This window comes from Marmota flaviventris, chromosome 20 (genome assembly GCF_047511675.1).
Source record: "Marmota flaviventris isolate mMarFla1 chromosome 20, mMarFla1.hap1, whole genome shotgun sequence".
Classification (NCBI taxonomy): Eukaryota; Metazoa; Chordata; class Mammalia; order Rodentia; family Sciuridae; genus Marmota; species Marmota flaviventris.
In genome coordinates, this window is record NC_092517.1 from 15,004,794 (window position 1) to 15,024,666 (window position 19,873).

Below are 19,873 nucleotides of genomic sequence, written 5' to 3' on the forward strand. Positions count from 1 at the left end.
CTCCTTGGGCCCAGGATGAGCTCTGGACACCTACCCAGCACCTAGGTCATGAGCAAGCTGTCAGAGTTGTGATGGCGTGTGCGCGCGCGCGTGTGTGCGTGTGTGCGCGTGCATGTGGGTACACTCAATGCTCATGTGTGCGTGGAACTCGGCAAACATAGGGGAGGGAACTGGCTGAAGAATGTCCTGGGATCAGGGCTAGAGGGGCCACCAGAGAGTATTCCCAAAGCCAGGGAAGATCTCCCGTGACCCCAGGCACAGTACTGCGTCACACTGCAACATGGCAGGATTTGTACCTCTGAGTCAGGACACCACTGACTAATGTCCCCTTTCAACACACTGGCTTCAGGCCCTGAGTCTTGGCAGGCCACAGTGTCTAGCTAGCACTTAATAACATTGTGTGCTCATGACATTAAATTTTTTGTTAGCTTTTATTTATGGCAAGTGACTTATTTTCTAGTTATGTTAGTAATATTATGTTGCCTTTTGAAGTAAATTTGTTAAAAAAAATCCCAAATTGATTAAAAATATTAATAACAGGAGCAATGGTAAATAGATAAAAGGCAAAATTCAGAGTGGTGGCATATAGATGTCTAGCATTTGGGACCTGGATAGGTCCTCTCTGCTCAGATGCCTAGAGATGGTGAGGGCCTTGCCTGGGGTGGCAGTGAGTCTATGGCAGAGCCAGGACCCATTCCTGGGGGCTCCTGTCCAGTGCTCTTCCCCTTCCCCTGCAGAGAGGCACCTGCAACCCCCAGGAACCCACCTGGCCCCAGACGAGCTCTCCCAACCCGATGAATATGCACCACATCCACTGGTCCAGCTGCAGCGGCGAGCAGCTGAAGGGCTTCCCTCCAAACTGCACGATCATTATCTGGAGGTCAAAGGGAGCAGAGACACAGGGGGACAGGCCCTCAGCGGCCGGCACAGAGGGCTGGGGTGCTCACTGCCCAGCCCAGCCCAGGTGAGGGCAGGGGCCTGGCTACCTGGATGGCGAAGGTGCCCAGCACGATGGTGCAGAAGATGGGGTTCCGGAAGATGCCATCGAAGACGTTGCGCTCGCCATGGATCTTACGGGCGTTGATCTCATTGAAGAGCTGCATCATGACGAAGGTGTTGAAGATGATGGTGTAGTGCTCTGAGGGTGGTGAGTGCAGGGGGGCGTTCCTCCCACTGTCGATCTGGAACATCTTCTCGCCTGCCAAGCCGAGAGGGCAGGGGCTGGGCTGGGAGCAGCAGAGGAGGGAGGCACTGCTGGAAGCAAGGGGCAGGGTACAGCCCGCACTGCTGCCTGGTCAGTGAGGGAAGGGTCAGCAAAGCCCTGCTCTAAGGGGCAGGGGGCAAAGACCTTGGGGAGCTGTCTTCCGCCTTTCCTGTGGAAATCTGAGAAAGGTAGAATGCCAGTTGCATACTGGGTGACATTGCTTATAAGAAGTGACCCTAGATTGGCAAGTGCATCTGGACTGGGAGGACAAGAAAACCTGTGGGAAGGTGCTATGGTTTGCCAGTGTCCCCCAAGGCTCAAGTGATAAAGGCTTGGTCCCCAGCCCACAGTGCTATTGGGGAACCTTTAAGAGGTGGAGCCTAATGGGGGGTCTTATGGTCCCTGGGATATGCTATCGAAGGGGATTCTGAGGCCCCAGCCTCTTCCTCTCTTAACTTCCCCTCCGTGTTGGGCAGTTTCCTCCAGCCTGTACCTCCTCACCACAGGCCTAAAAGCAACAGACTGACCATAGACTGAAACCTCCAAAACTGTAAGCCAAAATAAACATTTCCTCTTTTTAAGTTGATTATCTCAGGTGTTTTATTACAGCAACAGAAAGCTGATCACACGGAGGCCATGGATTTGAGCTTCCCTGACAGTTCTGCTGCTTGGCACTGAGCATGCCCTTGCTGAGACCTCTGGAAGCTCATGGGGCTGTTTATAAGAGATCCCCATTCCTATGTGAGTGTGGGGCTTCTAGGCTGGGATGGCCTTGGAACCACCCTTTTGGGCTTCATCCTTTCACACCTGAGCTGTTGCTTGGGGTGGTCCCCAGATTGCTGCGTGGATGCCTGTTGGTGGCATGTCTGATGCATCCTGTATCCTTTTGTAAAACCTCATGAACTGGTGCCAGGAAGGTCATGGAATTTTCTGGGTAGAAGGTGTCCAGCCAAACCCAAGAACGGCAGGTGATGAAGTCGGGTTTGGGTGGTGGTGCGGGCAGCAGGCAGTAGGAGCCCCAGTTCTCCTCCCTTTCTCCCACCACTTTCTCCTAGTGTCTCAAGGTTTTCTTTCATGAGGCTTCCTCTACAGCTTTTCAGGATAATTTTTACAACAGTAAACTATGTCCCGACAACACATCACTTTCCATATTTACAGAAGGTGACTGCCCTTTCTGGACTGAGACCCTTGCTGCGCCACCATGCATACTCTGGGCGTTGAGGGCACATGCTCGTTAGCATTGAAAACCCAGCTCCAGGCTGGGGACGCTGCACTGGCCTGTCTCTGTGTGGCCAGCCCCTTCCTCTTCCTGAGTTGGGGACCATGATCATCTCAGAGGCTCCACAGAAACCAGGCCATTCTTAATCCCAGCCAAACCTGATTCTCTTTCTAGTTCCTCCTCAGACCAGCTGTGTGCCCTTAGGTAAGCACCTCACCTCTGTGAGCCTTGGTGCCTTGGAGTAATGGGGGGTCAAGGTACTATAATTTGGATCTGGAGTGTCCACCAGAGGCCCATGTGTTAAGACTTGGTCCCCAGGGTGGTGCTACAGGGAGGTGATGGAATCTTTGAGAGATGGAGCCTTGTGGGAAGCCATGCCTGTGACAGGGACAGGCATGTCTTCGAAGGGGGACATGGGCCCTGGTCTCTTCTGCTCTCTCTGCCCCCTGGCTCCCAAGGTGATCAGTTTTGCTCTACCCCATGCTCCTGCCGTGAAGTGCTGCCTTGCCATTAGCCCAAACACCTGACCGTGGACAGAAACCTTCAAAACTGTGAACCAAAATAAACTTTTCTAAGTTTTCTTGGGTAGTTTATTATAGTGACAGCCAGCTTCCTAACACAGGAGCAAGGGCACCTGCCTCATGGCTGGCTGGAGGCCTAAATGAGGCAACTTTGGTGGAAGTGTTGTGCAGGCAGCTGGCAATTACACAGACGTCTCCATGAGGACGCCTTCCCTGGTTCAAGAGAAGGTTCTGGAAGAGGTCAGGGAAGGGGTCCCAGCTCTGATGAGCTGACATGAAGTGTCAGCCCTGCACCCACCTTGTGTGATGTGCACTCAGACCTGGGAGCTGCGATCCATGGAAAAAACCCTAGATTTGGGGTCAGCTAGGCCTGTGACAGGGACAGACTCTGCTCAAAGCTCCCTCTGTGACCTCGAGCAACTTACTTTACCTCCCTAAGCTTGAGCAAAATAGGAAGGTGGCTGTGAATCCAGATGCCAGGTCTGGGCCAAAGTGTCCCTGGAAGGTGGTGACAGGGCCACTGAGGATGTGGGCAGGGGGCTCACCAACGAAGAGCAGGGTGAAGATGAGGGTGAGCTGGTAGACTGCGTGGCCCAGGATGTTCTTCATCATGGTCCGGGAGATGAGGGGCTTGTTGCGTCCGTATGGCTTCCTCAAAAGCAGAGTCTCAGTGGGCGGCTCTGTGGCCAGAGCCAGGGAGGCGAACGTGTCCATGATGAGGTTCACCCAGAGCATCTGCACAGCCTTCAGAGGGGAGTCCTGGGGAAGTGGCCCAAGGAGAGCTCTGTCTCAGGAGCCAGCCCCTCCTCTGCCATAGAGTGCTGGTAGGATGTGACGGAGGTCACATGAGGCTGGCCTGCCCCGTGGGTTCCTGAGCAGGTGCACAGCAGGTTCTAGAAGCCTCCTCTGGAGGACTATGCAGAGCTGCCCACCTCAGCCCTGTACCCCGCTGCCCCAGGAGAAGGCAGAGTCCCCCAGGCCCAACAGCCACCAGCTTCTGGTAATCTTAGCTGCATCCCCGCCACCTCCCTCCCCCCTGCTCTTGGCCATGTCACAGCACAGCCCCTGCCACTCCCCCTTCCTCTGCACCTCCTGCTGCCTCTTTCCCCTCAACTGTCTGTGGCTCAAGTCTCTCCTTTCCGTGACCCTTGTCCCCAATTTCTCCATGCCTCTTATTATCCTACGTTATTCTAAAAAACCTCTCTTTGTGTTTCTATGACTTTAAAAATAATACATTTTCATGCTGGGAAATTTTGGCACATAAGGAATAGCAGAGGAGGCTAAAAGTCTCTGGGGATCTCACAGAGGTTACCACTGCCCCTATTCTGGTGTGTGCCCTTCCAGACCTCTCGCTGACTGAGACGGAAGGGCACCAGGTGTCGGGCACAATCACAGCGCAGGGTCTCCACTGCCTGAAGGAACAAGCTGCTGGTCGCCCTCCCTCCTCCTGCCCCGTAGGCCTTGACCACAGCTGTAGGCTTGGCCCCTCTGTCCTCAAATGCCTTTCCCTGTCACCAGCCACTTCTGTATCAGATTGAGGGATCCCTCCTCCAGCCTCACCGCAGTGCCAGGCCACTCCGGACCCCACTCTCCTGGTCCTCCCTTTCAGAGGGCTCCTCCTCCCTCCTTTTAAAACTGGGTTCCTGGGCTGGGGTTGTGGCTCAGCGGTAGAGCGCTCGCCTGGCATGTGTGAGGCCCTGGGTTCGATCCTCAGCGCCACATAAGAATAAATAAATAAAATAAAGGTATTGTGTCCAACTACAACAACAACAACAAAATATATTAAAAAAACTGGGCTCCTGTGGCCCCTTCCTGGGCCCTGCTCTCCTCTGTGTACCTGTCTCCCTAGCTTTAAGGGACCCACCTCCTCCCACCTGGCCTCTCTCCATCCCAGACTCCCTGTGGCTTTAGCCTTGCCCATCTGGGGGCCATGGAGCACAGCCTTCAGGAAGCCCACCCACCCTGACCCCTCTGCCTGCACCCGTGCGCTCGCTCACCTCCTAGGCAATTGTCACAGCCCCTCCTGGCCAGCTCCCTGGCCTCTGCCCTGGCTCAGCCATCCCTCTTGGGCTTCCTCCTGCCCCTCAGCTTTCTCTGGTTGAGTGCACCTCAGGGACTGGTCCACCTATTCCCCCTGGTCCCCTACCTGGTTCAACTACCAGTTTTCTTTGAACCTCAGTTTCCCCACCTGGTACCAGTTGGATCCAAGAAGCCCGAGTTTCTGTTGCCATGGCAGTGTCCCCAAGCTGCCACTAGAGGGAGCTTCTCATCCACAGGAGAAGAGAGAGGACTCTTCCCAGCAGAAGGGAACCCAACCCTCCCTATCTCTGCCCTTCACCCCACAGGGCTCTGACTCTCAGACTGGGGCAAGCAGTGGCCACCAGGAGTGTCCCCATGACTCAGGATGCAACAGAGGGGAGCAGGGTTCCCAGGGCCACCCAGCTCGGTAGCAGTGCAGCACTCTGTGATTCTGGGGCTCCTGAGTACAGGGGCTTGAATACTGAGGTGGCTGCTGGAAGGGGTCAGGCCTCAGGGACCTCCCAGGGCTGAGGCAGCCTACCCTCTTGCCCAGGCCAGGCTGGTCAGCTCCTGGAGGAGGCGGGCTGGTCGCAGTACCAGGAGGCTTCAGGAGCCTCTCCTACTCTGAGCCTCAGTTTCTGCCTCTGTCAAATGGGAATCATCCCAATTCCTGTCTCAAAGTGAGGACTCAGTGAGGCTGAAGACCTCCAGGTCTTGTTTTCTGCAGGCCCCACCTAGTCCAGAGGACAGGGCTGCATGAGACCCAGAAGAAGTGATCTGGATAAACAGATTCCCGCTGCCTGTAATGTCCCCATCACTGCAGAACCAAGGCCCCCAGGGGCCCCGCTGACCCTCAGCCGGTCCCGTGATCTACATTGGGCCTGCACTGGCCCTGTCTCCCCCTAGCCCTGGACCAAGAGTCTGGCCAGTGCCTGGCCCAGGACCATGGGGGTATAAGGCTGACGTCTTCCACTTACTGGGCCACCTGAGCCATGCCACCTCTCGGGGCCTCATTTCCTCCACTGCACTGGGGCTGGCACCTGCACCGGGAACTGTGATGCGGTTCCTGGCAGGTGCTCCAATCACGGGTGCCCCAATCCAGGCATTCTGACACAGCTCAGGAAGCTCTCAGCTGGGGGTCTCTGCCCGCACCCCGAGGACCCACCTGCGTGATGCATGCGCCTGTGAAGGCCACGATTACAGCCACCACGTTGACAGTCAGCTGGAACTGCAAGAACTTGGAGATGCTGTCATAGACGTTGCGACCCCACATCACCGCCTTGACGATGCTGCTGAAGTTGTCATCGGTCAGGATGATGTCTGAGGCCTCCTTGGCTACATCCGTGCCTGCGATGCCCTGTGGGGACAGGGACAGGAGCCTGGAGGGGTGGCCGGGGGAGGTGAGTGGCTCTATACTGCTGTCCCCATCCCTGGCACATCCTCAGCCCACCACAGCCCACTCCTGTTCCATTCCAATGGGCCCAGCACAGCCAGACCACACACAGGGACACACACAGACCCCCCCACCCCCGGAGGAGGCCTTGCCCTGGGCCCTCTCCTCCCTCACCCTCCTGCTCCCCAACCTGCAAGTGCCCCTCCTTGCCAAGCTCTCCCTGAGCAGAAGGACTCCTCCCTTCCAGGAAGACCTCTGGGGCCATGTGGAGGCTGGAGAGCATTGAATGCACACAGGGCCAAAGGGTCAGCTGAGTGTCAACTGGGGGTCCCACAAGCCACTTCAAGGCTATGCTCCTGCCAGATTCCACCCCAGACCCCTGAGAGCCGCTCCTACCATGGCGAAGCCCACGTCAGCCTTCTTGAGTGCAGGCCCATCGTTGGTCCCATCCCCGGTCACGGCCACCACCTGCCGCTGCTCAGTGTGTGTGCTGTCGATGATGCCTGTTGGGGGCAGGAGTATGCTCAGGGCCTGGGCCAGCCCTGAGCCTTGGCCATGGCCATGGCCCCCTCTCTGGCCCCTGCTTAGCTAGCCCCTTCTGGCGTGGCTCTTCCCAGCACCTGCAGGGCATTCTGGGCACTTGGTTAGCCCAGGGCTGGCTGGAGGTCCTGTGTGGCCTGGGTCCTGCCCACTTTCCAGCACTGTCTTTGTTTCTTACAGAACTTGGCCACACTGGCAGCCACCTTAACCAGAAAAACTGTCCCCTTGGCCCCTCTGCTTATATTCAGGGGCCCCTCCGCTGCTCCAGGGATATTCAAGGTTTCTCTGGGGTCCCGCCATCTGCCCTACCAGCACCTTCCCCTTACTACTCTGACCTTGGCCTCTCTCCAGACACTCATCCTCAATAAAAAATTCAACCAAAATGAGAATGAACAGAAGACACGTGGCCCCAGTCACCAGCTGGGTCAGTGGAAGAGGGTAGGTGAAAGGTGTCATCATCAGGGACCTTTGGAGTGTATGGGACTTGTTACTCATGAAGCTACCAGGCAGAGATGGCCATGGGCAGGACAGATATTTGGGTGTTGGCCTTGACTCTTATTCCACACAAGAGACGCATCACCAAGGCCTTAGATTTCTGGCTCCAAAATTTCACTGAAGTCCTTTGCATTCTGTCCTGATCTCTGCAACTGGCATTTCCACTGCCCCCTCACTGACTTGGGGCACCCTGGAACTTGCTGCAAGACCTTGTTTGAACCTGTCCCTTGCCCCTCGGAAAAGCCGTTCACTTCTTCCCTGGGCCCCATGATAACATGCAGGAACCTCTGAACCCCATGACCAGGCCTCTCCACTCTGATCTCTTCTCTTGCCCCTGGCCATGTCCACCTCTTTGCCACATGCCTGGCTCCCACTGGCCTCTGTTCCTATATAGGTTGTTCCCTGGGTTGGATATACTCCTGTCACCCACCTATAGCTTCAGCTTGGATGCCACCATCCACAGGAAGTCTTTGTAGTGCCCTGAGGACCCCTGTCACCCCAAAGCATCCCCGTAGCTGCTGCCTCCCCTACCCCTTGAGCTCCCTAACTTGGGGTACTGCCCCTCTAAACTGCTCCCCTCAAGACCTAGCTCCCATGCCGGGTGCCCTAGGAATCATCCTGAGTTGCCGCCACACAGCAGCCAGCCCCGAGGCCCTCTGCCCTGAACCCGGTCTCTCTAGGCTGGTCCACTAGCATGCACACACGAGGCCTCTGTTCTCCCTGGTTCCCTCAGCCTTAAGGGGGCTCCTCTGTGGCTAGACAAGGGGGGATTCTTTTCTCTGTGGCTCCCTGGGCTGGTAACGGGCTTTTCCTGTTCCCAACAGAGCAGAGATCTGGGACAAAACCCTCCTGGGGCTGTCTCTTCTCACTCTAGGCCCAGTGTGGCCCTGCCCTGCGTGGCCTTCAGGGGCTTCCCTGTGGCCACATCTGTGTCCTGACCCTCAAACTACATCTGTCCTCCTTTCCCATAAGCTTCCGTCCTGGCTTTCTTGTCACCCACATCACTCCTGCTCCTCTGGTCACCTGTCCTTGGTTCTGCTGGCATTCTTGGCCACTGCCACCACTCAGGTGGGCATTCCTGGGTTCAGCAGCTCCCCAGCTCTTCCCTCTTGTACCCCCAGCCAGGCCTGTGTCCCAGGCCCCGCACTCTCCTGCCCCGAGGGCCAGCCACCTCTGGACAGCTCCGCTCGACAGTCAGAGGCCGCAGCGTGGCCAGTCCTACACTGAAAGCATCAGTTTTCCTCAGATCTGTCTTGTCTCCTGTGACTCCTGGTGCCCAGCTGCCCACTTGAAAGGCACTGGGCCTGCAGTGGGCCCTCAAACAGGCAGACAGCAGAGGTCCTGGGCCCCTGCCCCTTAACCCCCTTACCATGTCCAAACACCCTGCTCAGACTTCCACCTGGAAGTGTTTCTCAGACCTGCTGATGGCTGGCCGCCCTGCCTGCCACCATCTGGTCCTTGTGGCGCGTTAGGCAATCCTGGTGGTCCCTCTTGCCTGCGGGTCACTCTCCCAAAGCAGGCTGGGCTTTATGAAACGGTGGTCTTTTCCACCTGGCCCTCCCACTTCCTGAACTTGGGGTAACAGTGCAGGTCACAGCCACCTACGTGGCGAATGCTGTGGTCTACAGGATGCGATGCCACAAGCCTCCTCCAGTCTCCTCCTCAGCTTTCCCTCTTTCAGGACTCCCATCCAGGCAACTGAATTTACGTCCATTCCTTGATGTGCTGGGGAAAACTTTTTTCTCTGGACAGTTCCAGTGCGGTTCTCTGCCCTGTCTGAAAACCAGACCCTTCCTCCTGGAAACAGCCCCCCCCACCCCTTGCCTACCATGGCCTGTGACCTAATACCCTACCCAGCCAGAGTCAGAGGGCAGCAGCGGGCCCCAGAACAGCCTTCTCTGCCACCCATGCAGCCTTTCACCCTCTGCAGGGACAATGCCTATTTAGTGTCCACTGCCTGGGACCTGCACCACGAATTCCAGAGGGAAGGACCACATCCACCTAGATCGGGGCCTGGATATAATAGGTCCTCAATAAATGGTCATTGAAAGAACGAATAAATGAATTGATGAGCAAATGAGTGAATTAATAAGAAATGAGCATGGGTTGGAGAACTTTTGCTTCAAGTATCTGTGCTTCAGGGGTTCCGTTTCTGTCCCCAGGCTAGATCTGCCTCCATTAATGTCCCTGGGTGACATGTTTGAGACAAGAATCCTAGACACCTACGGATGATCTCAGGCAGAAGCCTGGATCCCACAGCCAATTTACAGATGGGTGAATTGAGTCCCAGAGTGGAGAGTCTTGTCCACGGCCACAGAGCAGGTCAGCAGCAGACCCGGGACATGAACCAGAAACACCTAGAACCTGGCCCCCAGAGCTTAGCACGTGTTGTGCTCTCTCTGGGGGGAAATGGGGAGAGAGAAGGACTGTGGCATTGGGCCTCACTGCTCAAATCGCTGTGCCCAGGACAGCCCATGCCTGAGTCTCAAGATGCCAAGCACACCAAGGCTCTCGAACTCCTGAGCTCGGGGGCCAGACTGAGAGCAAGTGAAGAGGGTTGACTTTCAGATAACGAGCAGTAGTAGTCTGTCAGCCACAGAGAGCAAGATCTGTATAAAGTCACTCAAACTCGACATTTAAAATGCCCCACTGGCCAAATAAAACATATCTGTGGTCCCCATATGGTAACTGAGCCATGAGTTCGAGACCCTAGATGGGCCCGATCCTAACGCTTCTTGGAGGAATTGGAGGCCCAGAAAAGAAGGCTCACAACCTCCTTTGGGCCCTCAGCAGGCATCCCGGGGCTGAAAAGCATCCTTTTCATAAGGACATCACCAGGTGTGTAGATGCCCAGAGAGGGTCCCTTCCCCGCGTCCAGTTGTATGGAAACACCACGTGCCAGGAAAGGAGCATTGGTCTCTGGCCTCAGAATTTCCCAAGACCTCCCACGTCTCACCTTTGACTAGGGTGTGCTTGTCTGTCGGGGAGGAGCGAGCCAGCACCCGCAGTTTTGGCCAGATCTTGTCAATTCGCTCCTGCTCAATCTGCAGAGGGATGAGGGAGAGGGTCAGCAGGATCAGGGGGAGAAACTGAGGATCGAGGAAGAGCCCAGGGTACACTGGCTGGTCTCTGCACAATCATGCATCACAGCGCCAGTGCCTCCCAGCTCCCTGCCCCGTCAAATCTAGTCCCTCTGAGGACATTTACCCTGGGACACGTACCTCTCCCTTCTCATTGCGGATCCTCCGGTTGAACTCTTTGCCCTCCAGACACAGGAAGTCTTCCCCAGGATGGATGATACCACACTTGATGGCGATGGCCCGGGCCGTATTGATATTGTCACCAGTGACCATCCGGACAGTGATACCTGCTCGCTGGCACTTGCGGATGGCTTCTGGGACCTAGACAGGAGGGTAGGATCCATGGGGGAGGGCATCACCCCTGGCAGGCCCTCGCTGCCTTCATGGGTCCCAGAGTGAGCCCTTCTCATAAGCAGCTCCACTTAAAGGGGAGTAAAAACTCCATGAGATACTGATGGCACAGATAGAATACAGTCCATGGCTTCTCTTCCTGTGCCCATGGCAGACATTGTTAATCAATCACAGTATCCTGGATTGAACCTGATGTGGGTTCAGAATTCTTCTCAGCCAGAATCCCAGGCAGCCAGCACCTAGTGACCATGATAGTTTGTCCTGAGACCAAACCACTGGATCCCCTGAACTGCACAAATGCTTTGGAAAGACCCTAATGAACACCTTCTCAGATCAGGCCCAGGCCAGAGTACAGAGCACCTAGTTACACTTGAACTTGTCCAGCTTCATCTACAAGCTCCATGATAAGTCTGTTTGTGTATTTTCAGTTTTTTTTTTTTTTGAGGGGGAGATGTTTGCATTTGGAGGCATTTTATTTACAGAATGTGACATTGGATTAGAATAAATCCGAATGACTATGCTGTCACTTAAAATAGGACATTTTGCTGAGAGTAAGGATTGCATCCTGCCTTCTCTGACTATAATGACAGACTGATGTCTGGGCCGATTGGGTCAGATCAGACCCAGCCCAGCCAATCAGAAGGCGGCAAGGCCCGTCACCCGCTAGGCCCCAGTAGCTTCCCCAAGCAGAGCTCTGGATTTACCCAGCAACCAGGATGTGGAAATTAGCCTGGAGCTGTGGCAGCCCTTTATACAGAACACAGATCAACTGAATGAGTGATTCTTACCCATAGGCAATAACAAATAATAAAATAATAAGACTATATTTGCTGCAGAATGTCTTTGAGGGGAAGAGAACACATCAAGGGCAGAAAATCCAGTTGTCCAGAAATACTAAAGCACTAAAGCACATTGGAATTCTGGACCCAAGAGCTGAGTCGTGCACACCCTAGTGACTGAGGCCTCACTCCCATGCATCCTCTGCCAAGCCACTGCTGAGCTTGGAAATGCATTTTTACCAAAAGAGACACCAAAGTCCTAAGCCCCCCATAGCTGTGAAAATGGCCTTACTTGAAGAAAGGGTCTTTATGAAGGTAATTACACTAAGATGAGGTTCTCAGGAAAAGTCTTCATCCAGTATAACCGGGTCCTTAGGCAGAGAGGAAATTTGGATGCAAAAACATGCACAAAAGGAGATGATGTCAGGGGAGGGATAAGGCATGTCAAAGAACAACAGAGAGGGTCAGCAAACCTCTAGAAACTAGGAGAGTGGTCTAGAGCAGGCCCTGCCCACTCCTGGATCTTGGACTTCAGCTTCCACAACTGTGAGACAAATTTCCACTGTTTGAGCTGCTCAGTTTGTGGTTTACCTGCTGCTCAACAGAGTTCAGCCCTGATAAACCCACCGTTAAGATGAAAATACCAAAAGTCAAATATGCACCAAATAGACCTAACCTACCGAACAGCCAAGATGAACATCAATCACCCAGGGGTTGCTCCCCCTCGTGATGGTGGGCTGACAGGCAGCCGCAGCTCACTGCCCTGCCCAGCATCAAGAGGATTTTCTGCCCCATTTTTCTGGTCCGGAAAAAGATCCAGATTTGAAATTCCAAGTACAGTTCCCATGGAATGCGTATTGCTTCCACACCTTTGTGAAGTCAAAAAAATTCAAAATCTAATTATCGTCAGGTTGGGGGCTATCTGTACTTTGCCATGGCAGCCCTGGAAAACTGATGAATAAAACACTTGGCATCTACTATAGTTTAAATCTTGAATGTCAAAGGCCTGTGTGTTCAAGGCTTGGTCCCTAGACTATGGTGCTATCGGGAGGTGGTGGAACCTCTAAGGGGTGGGAGGTCACTAGCGGTGTGCCTTGGAAGGGGACAATGGAATCTAGGTCTCTTCTTCTTCTTTCTCTTTTGCTTCCAAGCTGTGATGTGAACTGCTTTGCTCTGCCATGTATTCCCACCATAATGTGTTGCCTCGACATGGGCCAAAAAATAATGGGGCCCAAACAACCATGGGCTGAAACCTCCAAAACTGTGAACTCAAAACAAACCTTTCTTCTTTACAAGTTGATTCATCTCAAGCATTTTGTCATAGTAACAGAAATCTGACTAATACAGAATCCTTTCCCATCTCCCTGACTCTGCCCATTCTGTTCCTTCTGCCCTCCCTCAACCTCTGTGTGTCGTATCTTACCCATCTTACATGTAAAATGCTTTCAGCTCATGAAGCCATTCTGAATTCTTCCAATCCAGTGGGATATTTCCTTAAACTATTCTCAGTAGTTTCTTCTATCACTCAGACATTTGTTCATTCAATGAACTGTTATTGAACATCCTGTTCAAGGCACTAAAGATGCAGAGATGATTAAGACTGAAACCCCAGAGGCATTGATCTGGTTGAAATATGCTTTCCACATAAATAAAATTGCTGTTAATTTTTTTTTTTAAAAAAAGGCTTCTTTTGCTAAAATTATCCTAGATATTTCTCACTGAGGAAAAACAGCCAGGAAATGGGCGCTTCCTGTTTTCATTAAATAAAGGCTTTTAAACATCTGTTGTTTCTGGTGACAGCCGTTGTCTGTGACTCTAAGGGCTCCGAACACCCCCGGATAACCCGGCAAGTCCCAGACCGCCAATCTCCTGATGGCTTCATTGATGCTGGCTTCCATCAGCCTCAGCAACGTCTCAGGGAGGGAGTTTTGGCAAATATATTTTTAACTGATTCTTGCCTTTGGTGGTCTCCAGGGAGGAAGGCAATGTGGAGATTCACCCCACTGACAGCTGGGGAAACCAAGGGGGGCATAAATTATCTTCCTGCTATTGCAAAATGAATCCTAGCACGTCTAAGGACCCTAGAGGTGGCCCAGGTAGAGGCCATCCTCCTTTCTGGGCCTCGGCAGGCTGGAGGCACTATGCAGGGTATTTGCCCAGGAGACTCAAGGCAGGGTGACCAGGAAGGCTGTAGGAGAACAGAGCCCAGCAGAGTTTGCAGAAATGCACCCACCATAGGCATGGCTACCCCCAGAGGGTCACTCACAAAACTGGTGACAGTGCTGCTGTGGAGGTGGGAACTGGGGACTAGAATGGTGGTAGGGTTATTTCACACTTCTGTACTTTTTGAGTTTGGTTCCATGCACACAAATCACCTATCTTAAAAAGCAAATCAGTAAGACAACTGTATCCACTGGGCTCCTCGGGGCGTGCACCCATCCCACGCCCCCCCAGGGGGAGACGCAAATCAACAGGTCTGAGCTTTTATGCTTTCCAGTAGCGTCCCCAGCAGCCCTGCCGTGTCCCTGAGTCGCGAACATCAGACCGTCCAAGTGTCTTGTTTTTCAGATGGGGAAACCGAGGCTAAAAGGGGATGCACCTGAGGCCACCTAGAAGGAGTGGCAGGGGCGGAATCAGAGCCCACATCCTCTGACTCTGCCAGGCCACTGCTGTTAAATTCAGCTTACGTCTTGAGGGCAAGCCTGGGGGGCGGGAGAGGGCCAAGATGGATTTCCTGATGGAAGGAAGGATGAGCAGATGAGAAGACAGAGGCACAGAGAGGGCCCCAGTGGCTTGTTGGTGGCAAAGTTGGGGCTGGCATCCAGGTCCTTTCCGAGTCTGCGTCTGAAGCCACTTACTCTGGATGACCCTGCCGTCAACAGCAAATGCCAGGGACCCAGCTTTGCTCCTCTCAGGTCCTGGGTGTGGGGAGTCTTTCCTCAACCTCCTGACACAGAATGACTTGCCCCTTGTGTTTTGTGGCATCTAGGCAAAGGCCCTGGGGCAGAAAGGCAGAAACCTGGCCTAATCTGGACTTGCTCAGCCTCTTACAGGGAGTCTTTGGGGACATCCCCGTCCCTCTGTGGGCCTCAGTGTTTCCATATGCAAACTGGGATGTGTAGGAAGCTGTCTGGGTGAGATGAGGGATCAGACCTCTAGCCACGCCTCTTGAGACAGTGGATGTTGATCAGCTTTAACAAAAAGAAGGAAGGACAGAAAATTCTGCACTACATGGCATTACTTTGTGAAATTCTTGGGTTGGTTAAGCGTGTGTGCTGACTTGAGTCATGACATAAAATACATTTCTTCTTATTGTGGGTCAGGGCCAAAAAAATGTCTGCACCGGATTCTCTTTCCCAGCCCACCTCAGAGGTGTTTCCGAGGCGTGGTGATGAGCCGGGAGCTCACGGAGGGGTGGAGGAGGCTCTAGAAAGCAAGGACAAGGGAGTCCCCAGGGCGTGGTTAGGCCAGCCTCCTACCGCAGGGGACGAGCCACTGCTGCTGGTTCTGAGAAATTTCCAGTAAGGAGGTAACGCATCGCCGTGAGGCCTGAGCCCGTTAGCGGTTGGTGATGAGCAGGCGTCCCCCGGGGGAGCTGATAAATGGCCTGTGTGCCCAGGGAGGGCCGCGGTCTACAGAAAAACACACGCGGGCTCTGGGGCCAAGCGCCAAGAGAGAGAGAGACTTGAGCACCAGACACGGTGTTGGAAGACTGGGGTTCAAGTCCATTCATTCTCATTCATTCTACAAGTCTTTATCGAGCACCTCCTAAAGGCTCAGCTGTGTGTTAGGGGACACGATGTGTCACTGGATCCAGAGTAATGAATCTATGGGGAAGGCGGGAAGAAAGGGGACCTTCATTTTGGGGCCATCTACCTCATGCCAGACACTCTGCTTTTGTTCATTCAAAATGGTACGATCAGACCCTTCACAATATCCCAGGGTGTGTGTGTGTGTGTGTGTGTGTGTGTGTGTACACATGGGGGAGGATATTATTATCCGAAGTCTACAGATTAAGAATCAGAGAGCTTATGTGACTGGCCCGATGCCTCACAGCCAGCAATTCTGGCACTCAGGATCCTGGTCCGTCCCATGCCAGAGTTCATTCACTCTTTGATTCCTCTCCCTGATGCCTGAGTGGAATGTAGAATCTTACGGCATCAGGCCCAAGAACTTGGAGGAAAAAAAATTCTACCCTGTTTCCCTTTAAAGAGGGGAAACTGAGGCTCTGATAGAACAGGGACTGGCCAGAACATGGTGTCAGGGCAGGAGGGGACACTGAGGCTGTCCCTGCTGGCACACTCCACACTGGGCAGTCCATCCTCCTCCCTTCCTCCCGCCACACTCCAGCTCAGGATTCTTGTCCTTTTCCCTGCAGGATGCAGATTTAGCGAAAGGAGACTGAAGACCTACTGTGTGCTGAGTACCTGTTAGGGGCTCTCCCACAATCACCTCCTCCATCCATGTGAGGAAGGTGCTGTCGCCCCCGCCCACCTGCTGGAGAGTGTGACCTGACATTGAGAAACTGATGTGACTCAATTTTTGAGAAACCAGCCTCGACCTCAGAGCAAAGCCTGTCCAGGGAAGGGGGTGTGGCCCTTGTCCTTGGAAAAACCCATGGAGCACTCCTAGGCACATACCCACCCTGCTGAGTTGTTTGTCTGCAAATAACAGGAGAGATCTGCGGCGCCAGGTGTCCCTGACTCAGTCAGGCTAGGTGGGGATCCATAGCAACCCCCTAGCAACCACCAATCATCCTGAGACAGGGAAAATACTTGGGATGCCAGATGACCCTCCCAGTGGTTTATGGTGGTTGATAACATGTTGGGAAACCATGTAGTTCAGCACGTACACCCCTCGTGGCTTAAACCAATCAGTTCAAACGAATCCCCCTCTTGTAATAACCAATCACCCCTACCCAACTTGTTCCCGCCAGTGAATGTGCTAATCAATGTTAAGAGTTGTTGTTTGACTTTCCCGTGGTGTAGAATGATTTGCTGTGTGATGTTGTGACACGTAGAGTATCCCCCAAAACCTATAAAATCTCACTGAACAAAGGACCGGGGCTCACTCCCTGGGACCGCTGTGAGTCCAGGCTCGAGCTTGCAATAAAGACTCTTGTGTGATTGCATCGGATTCGGCTCCTGGAGGTCCCACGAGTTACATGACACCATAACTTGTGCGAGCTCTGTTCCTCTGAATGTCAGAGGTGTTACCAGGCAAGCTGGCCAGGGGATGGTGATTGCTAAACTGCACCTGGACAGAGAGAAGTGTAAGTACTGATGGGGACACCGCACTTGGTGTTCTCCTGAGAGCAATGACCCTTGTCATTGGGTGTGTCCTTTGCCCAGGCCTGGAACCTGGGCCGAGGGGCTTGTTACCAGAGCTCCTGGTTCCTGTGAGGTAAAAGCTTCTAAGGCAGGGAACTCCCCACACCTGTCCCTGGGGAGGGGGGCAGAGGGAAGAGCACCTGGCGGCGGGGAGGACAGGCCCCGCAGCAGAGCACCAGGGCCTTACCTCAGGCCGAACGGGGTCCTCGATGCCCACCACACAGATGCAGGTGAGGTCATTGAGGATGTCATTCTCGTTGTCCCAGTCGGGCTCGGGGCTGCTGGGGAAGTCACGGTAGGCCACACAGATGGTGCGGAGCCCGTCGCAGGCCATGGGCTCGATCACCTTCTTCACCATCTCGTCCCTGTCTCGGGGCCGGAAGACCCGGGACTCACCTGCCCCACTGAGGATTTTGCAGCACCTGGGGGAGGGTGAAAGGCAGGTGAATAAGGCCTAGCCAAGGGCCTAAGGGGTGTTCCCCTGCCCACTGGGGATGTCCAATTGGCCACAGAGTTCAGGCCAGGCCCACCCGGTCCATCTCCCATAATGCCTCAGGACTAAGTGCACCCACAAGCGCCCAGGTCTGAGGTAGGGTAAAATCAGGTGACCTTAAAATATGTGCCCAAGGCCATTCAGCAAGAGCAATCCTGCTTTGGTCATCTACATGTGTTATCCCCAAGGTTTCATTTGAAAAATTAAAAAAATGGTTTCCAAAGGCCATCAAACCTCGGCTAGTAGTTTTTGGCCCCACTTATATACTAGGATCAACTGGGGGAGCATTTAATAAATACCCACGTGTGCACCCTGCCCTCGGGTCTCCAATTCAAGTTATCTGGGGTAAGTCCAATGATCAATGGATTTTAAAAAAATCTCCCTGGGGTGATTTGCATGGTGCTGCTGGCGCTGAGAACCATCGGGCAAGATCAATCCCTTCAACGCACGAGCCAGGAAACTGAGGGCCACAGAGGGCAGTGACCTGCTTAGTTCCCCAGGCTTATTTCTGGCACACACTGAGTCAGAGGAACTTGCCTGATGAAAACCAAATAACTACCACCAACCAGCCCTATGAGAAGGGAAGCAAAATTGAGTGTGACTGCGGGCAGAACGTCCTGAGGATCCAGTCTCTCAGAAGGCAGGGAAGACTCTTATCTGTAGAAATTTTTAAGAGGATATAGTGAAAAAATCGGTGGGCAGGGGGTGAGTCTTGCTGTGTGACCTGGTGCTAGATGGACTCTCCAGACCAGGGGTGCTGCTAGGTCCAGCATGGACGGTGCTGGCATTGCATGGCCCAGAGGCCCCTCCAACAGCTCGGCCCTCAGCCGGCGCCCTGTTGGCCACTTACTTTTTGAGCACGATCTCAGAAGCACCCTTGCTGTACATGCGGAAGCTCTCGTCGGGCATCTTGATGACGGTGCTCATGGACTTGCGCACAGAATTGAAGGTGTACACCTTATACAGCTTCTCCTCTGGCATCTGGCTGCGCACAGGCTCATAGTCCTGCTTCAGATCCAGCACAAAGCCCAGCAGGCCGCATTCTGTCTTGTTGCCCACCTGCCGAGGCAGGGCACCCTCCTTCTCTGGGGGCTGTGGAGAGAGGCAGGTGCGGCTCACACAGGGCAGGGCATGCCCCCAAGGAGCCCCTGCCCTGGCTGCCACAGAATGGCTCTTGGGGAAGGGGCTGAGCCCTGGGTCCACCCTTGGCACCTGGCCTGGGACGTAAGCCACTGCATCCCAGGTCCTGACTCCAGATGCAAATCATGAAGCAAGACAGCTTTTAATAATTATGAATTATTTCAAACAACTATGAATTATTTCAAGCAAAAAAGAAGATAATGATAGAAACAATTAGTACCTACCACCCTGCTTTGTAGAATCTTGACATTATGCCATGTTTGCTTCAGAATTTTCTTTCTTTTCTTTTTTTAAAATATTTATTTTTTTAGTTGTAGTTGGACACAATACCTTTATTTTATTTATTTATTTTTATGTGGTGCTGAGGATCGAACCCAGGGTCTCGCACGTGCTAGGTGCGTGCCCTACTGCTGAGCCACAACCCCAGCCCCAGAATTTTCTTTCTTAAGAAGCAAAACATGTCAAAGAAAAGTTGAATCCCCTCTGTGTATCTCTTCTCATCTGTGTACTTCACCCTTTACCCAGAATAAACCTTTATGTTAAATTTGGCTTTAGTTTTTGCCATGTATGTGTTATTCTTAGATAACTGCAGATTCACATGCAGTAATGAATAATACAGAGAGCTCTCATATATCCCCTTTGTCCAATTTCCCCCAAAGTTAATTTCTTGCTTCATCAAAGTATAGTGTCACAAACACCATCAAACTGGCCTTATTCAGATCTCATCAGCTTCACTTCCACTGTGTGTGCACATGTGTGTGCACTTGTGCATTTAGTTCCTCAAAATGGCATCATGCCTGAATTCCCATGATTACCACCAGTGTCAAGATATAGGACAGTTCCCCCCAAGGGGCCCCATGCTACTCCCTGGTGGCCACAGTCAAATCCTCCCTAGCCCTGGAAATCAATAATCTATCTCTACTCTTTCGTTATCCCCTCCCCTTATTGTGGTGCTAGGAAGTGAACTCGGGGTCCCATGCATGCTAAGCAGGTGTGCTACCACTGAGTTACTCCGCCAGCCTGCTTCTGTCATTGGAGGCATTGATACAGGGAGTCGCACAGTAGGTTAATTTGGGAGATTGGCTGTGTCCACTCAGCATAATCTCCTTGAGATCCAGGCAAGCTGTTCCATGTGGCCATGATTTATTCTCTTCATCAGCTAAGTAGTGTCCCACCGTGTGGATGGATGGGCCATCTCTTGTGATTTCGACTCAGGTTGAGCCAAATGAAATTGGCTAGTTCTGCATGTCAAAAATGGCCCAAAGGTGGCAATTTCATGAGGTCCTTTAACCTAATGTCTATCCGGGTA

General features: G+C 53.2%; 2 protein-coding genes across 2 annotated transcripts in view; both read right to left on the bottom strand.

Annotated features, from left to right (window-relative positions):
• Nucleotides 1-19,873, bottom strand: part of Cidec (cell death inducing DFFA like effector c) — a 554,473-nt gene that overhangs the window by 326,486 nt on the left and 208,114 nt on the right. The window lies entirely within an intron of this gene.
• Atp2b2 (ATPase plasma membrane Ca2+ transporting 2) overlaps nt 1-19,873 on the bottom strand; it is a 207,502-nt gene that overhangs the window by 10,306 nt on the left and 177,323 nt on the right. Inside the window, exons 14-22 of the mRNA XM_071605956.1 lie at nt 18,275-18,516; nt 17,119-17,353; nt 10,613-10,792; nt 10,348-10,435; nt 6,753-6,859; nt 6,129-6,320; nt 3,490-3,703; nt 987-1,198; nt 767-874 (exon numbers count right to left, since the gene is read on the bottom strand). Coding sequence (XP_071462057.1) covers nt 767-874; nt 987-1,198; nt 3,490-3,703; nt 6,129-6,320; nt 6,753-6,859; nt 10,348-10,435; nt 10,613-10,792; nt 17,119-17,353; nt 18,275-18,516 — 1,578 coding nt within the window. The remainder of the gene's footprint in view (nt 1-766; nt 875-986; nt 1,199-3,489; nt 3,704-6,128; nt 6,321-6,752; nt 6,860-10,347; nt 10,436-10,612; nt 10,793-17,118; nt 17,354-18,274; nt 18,517-19,873) is intronic.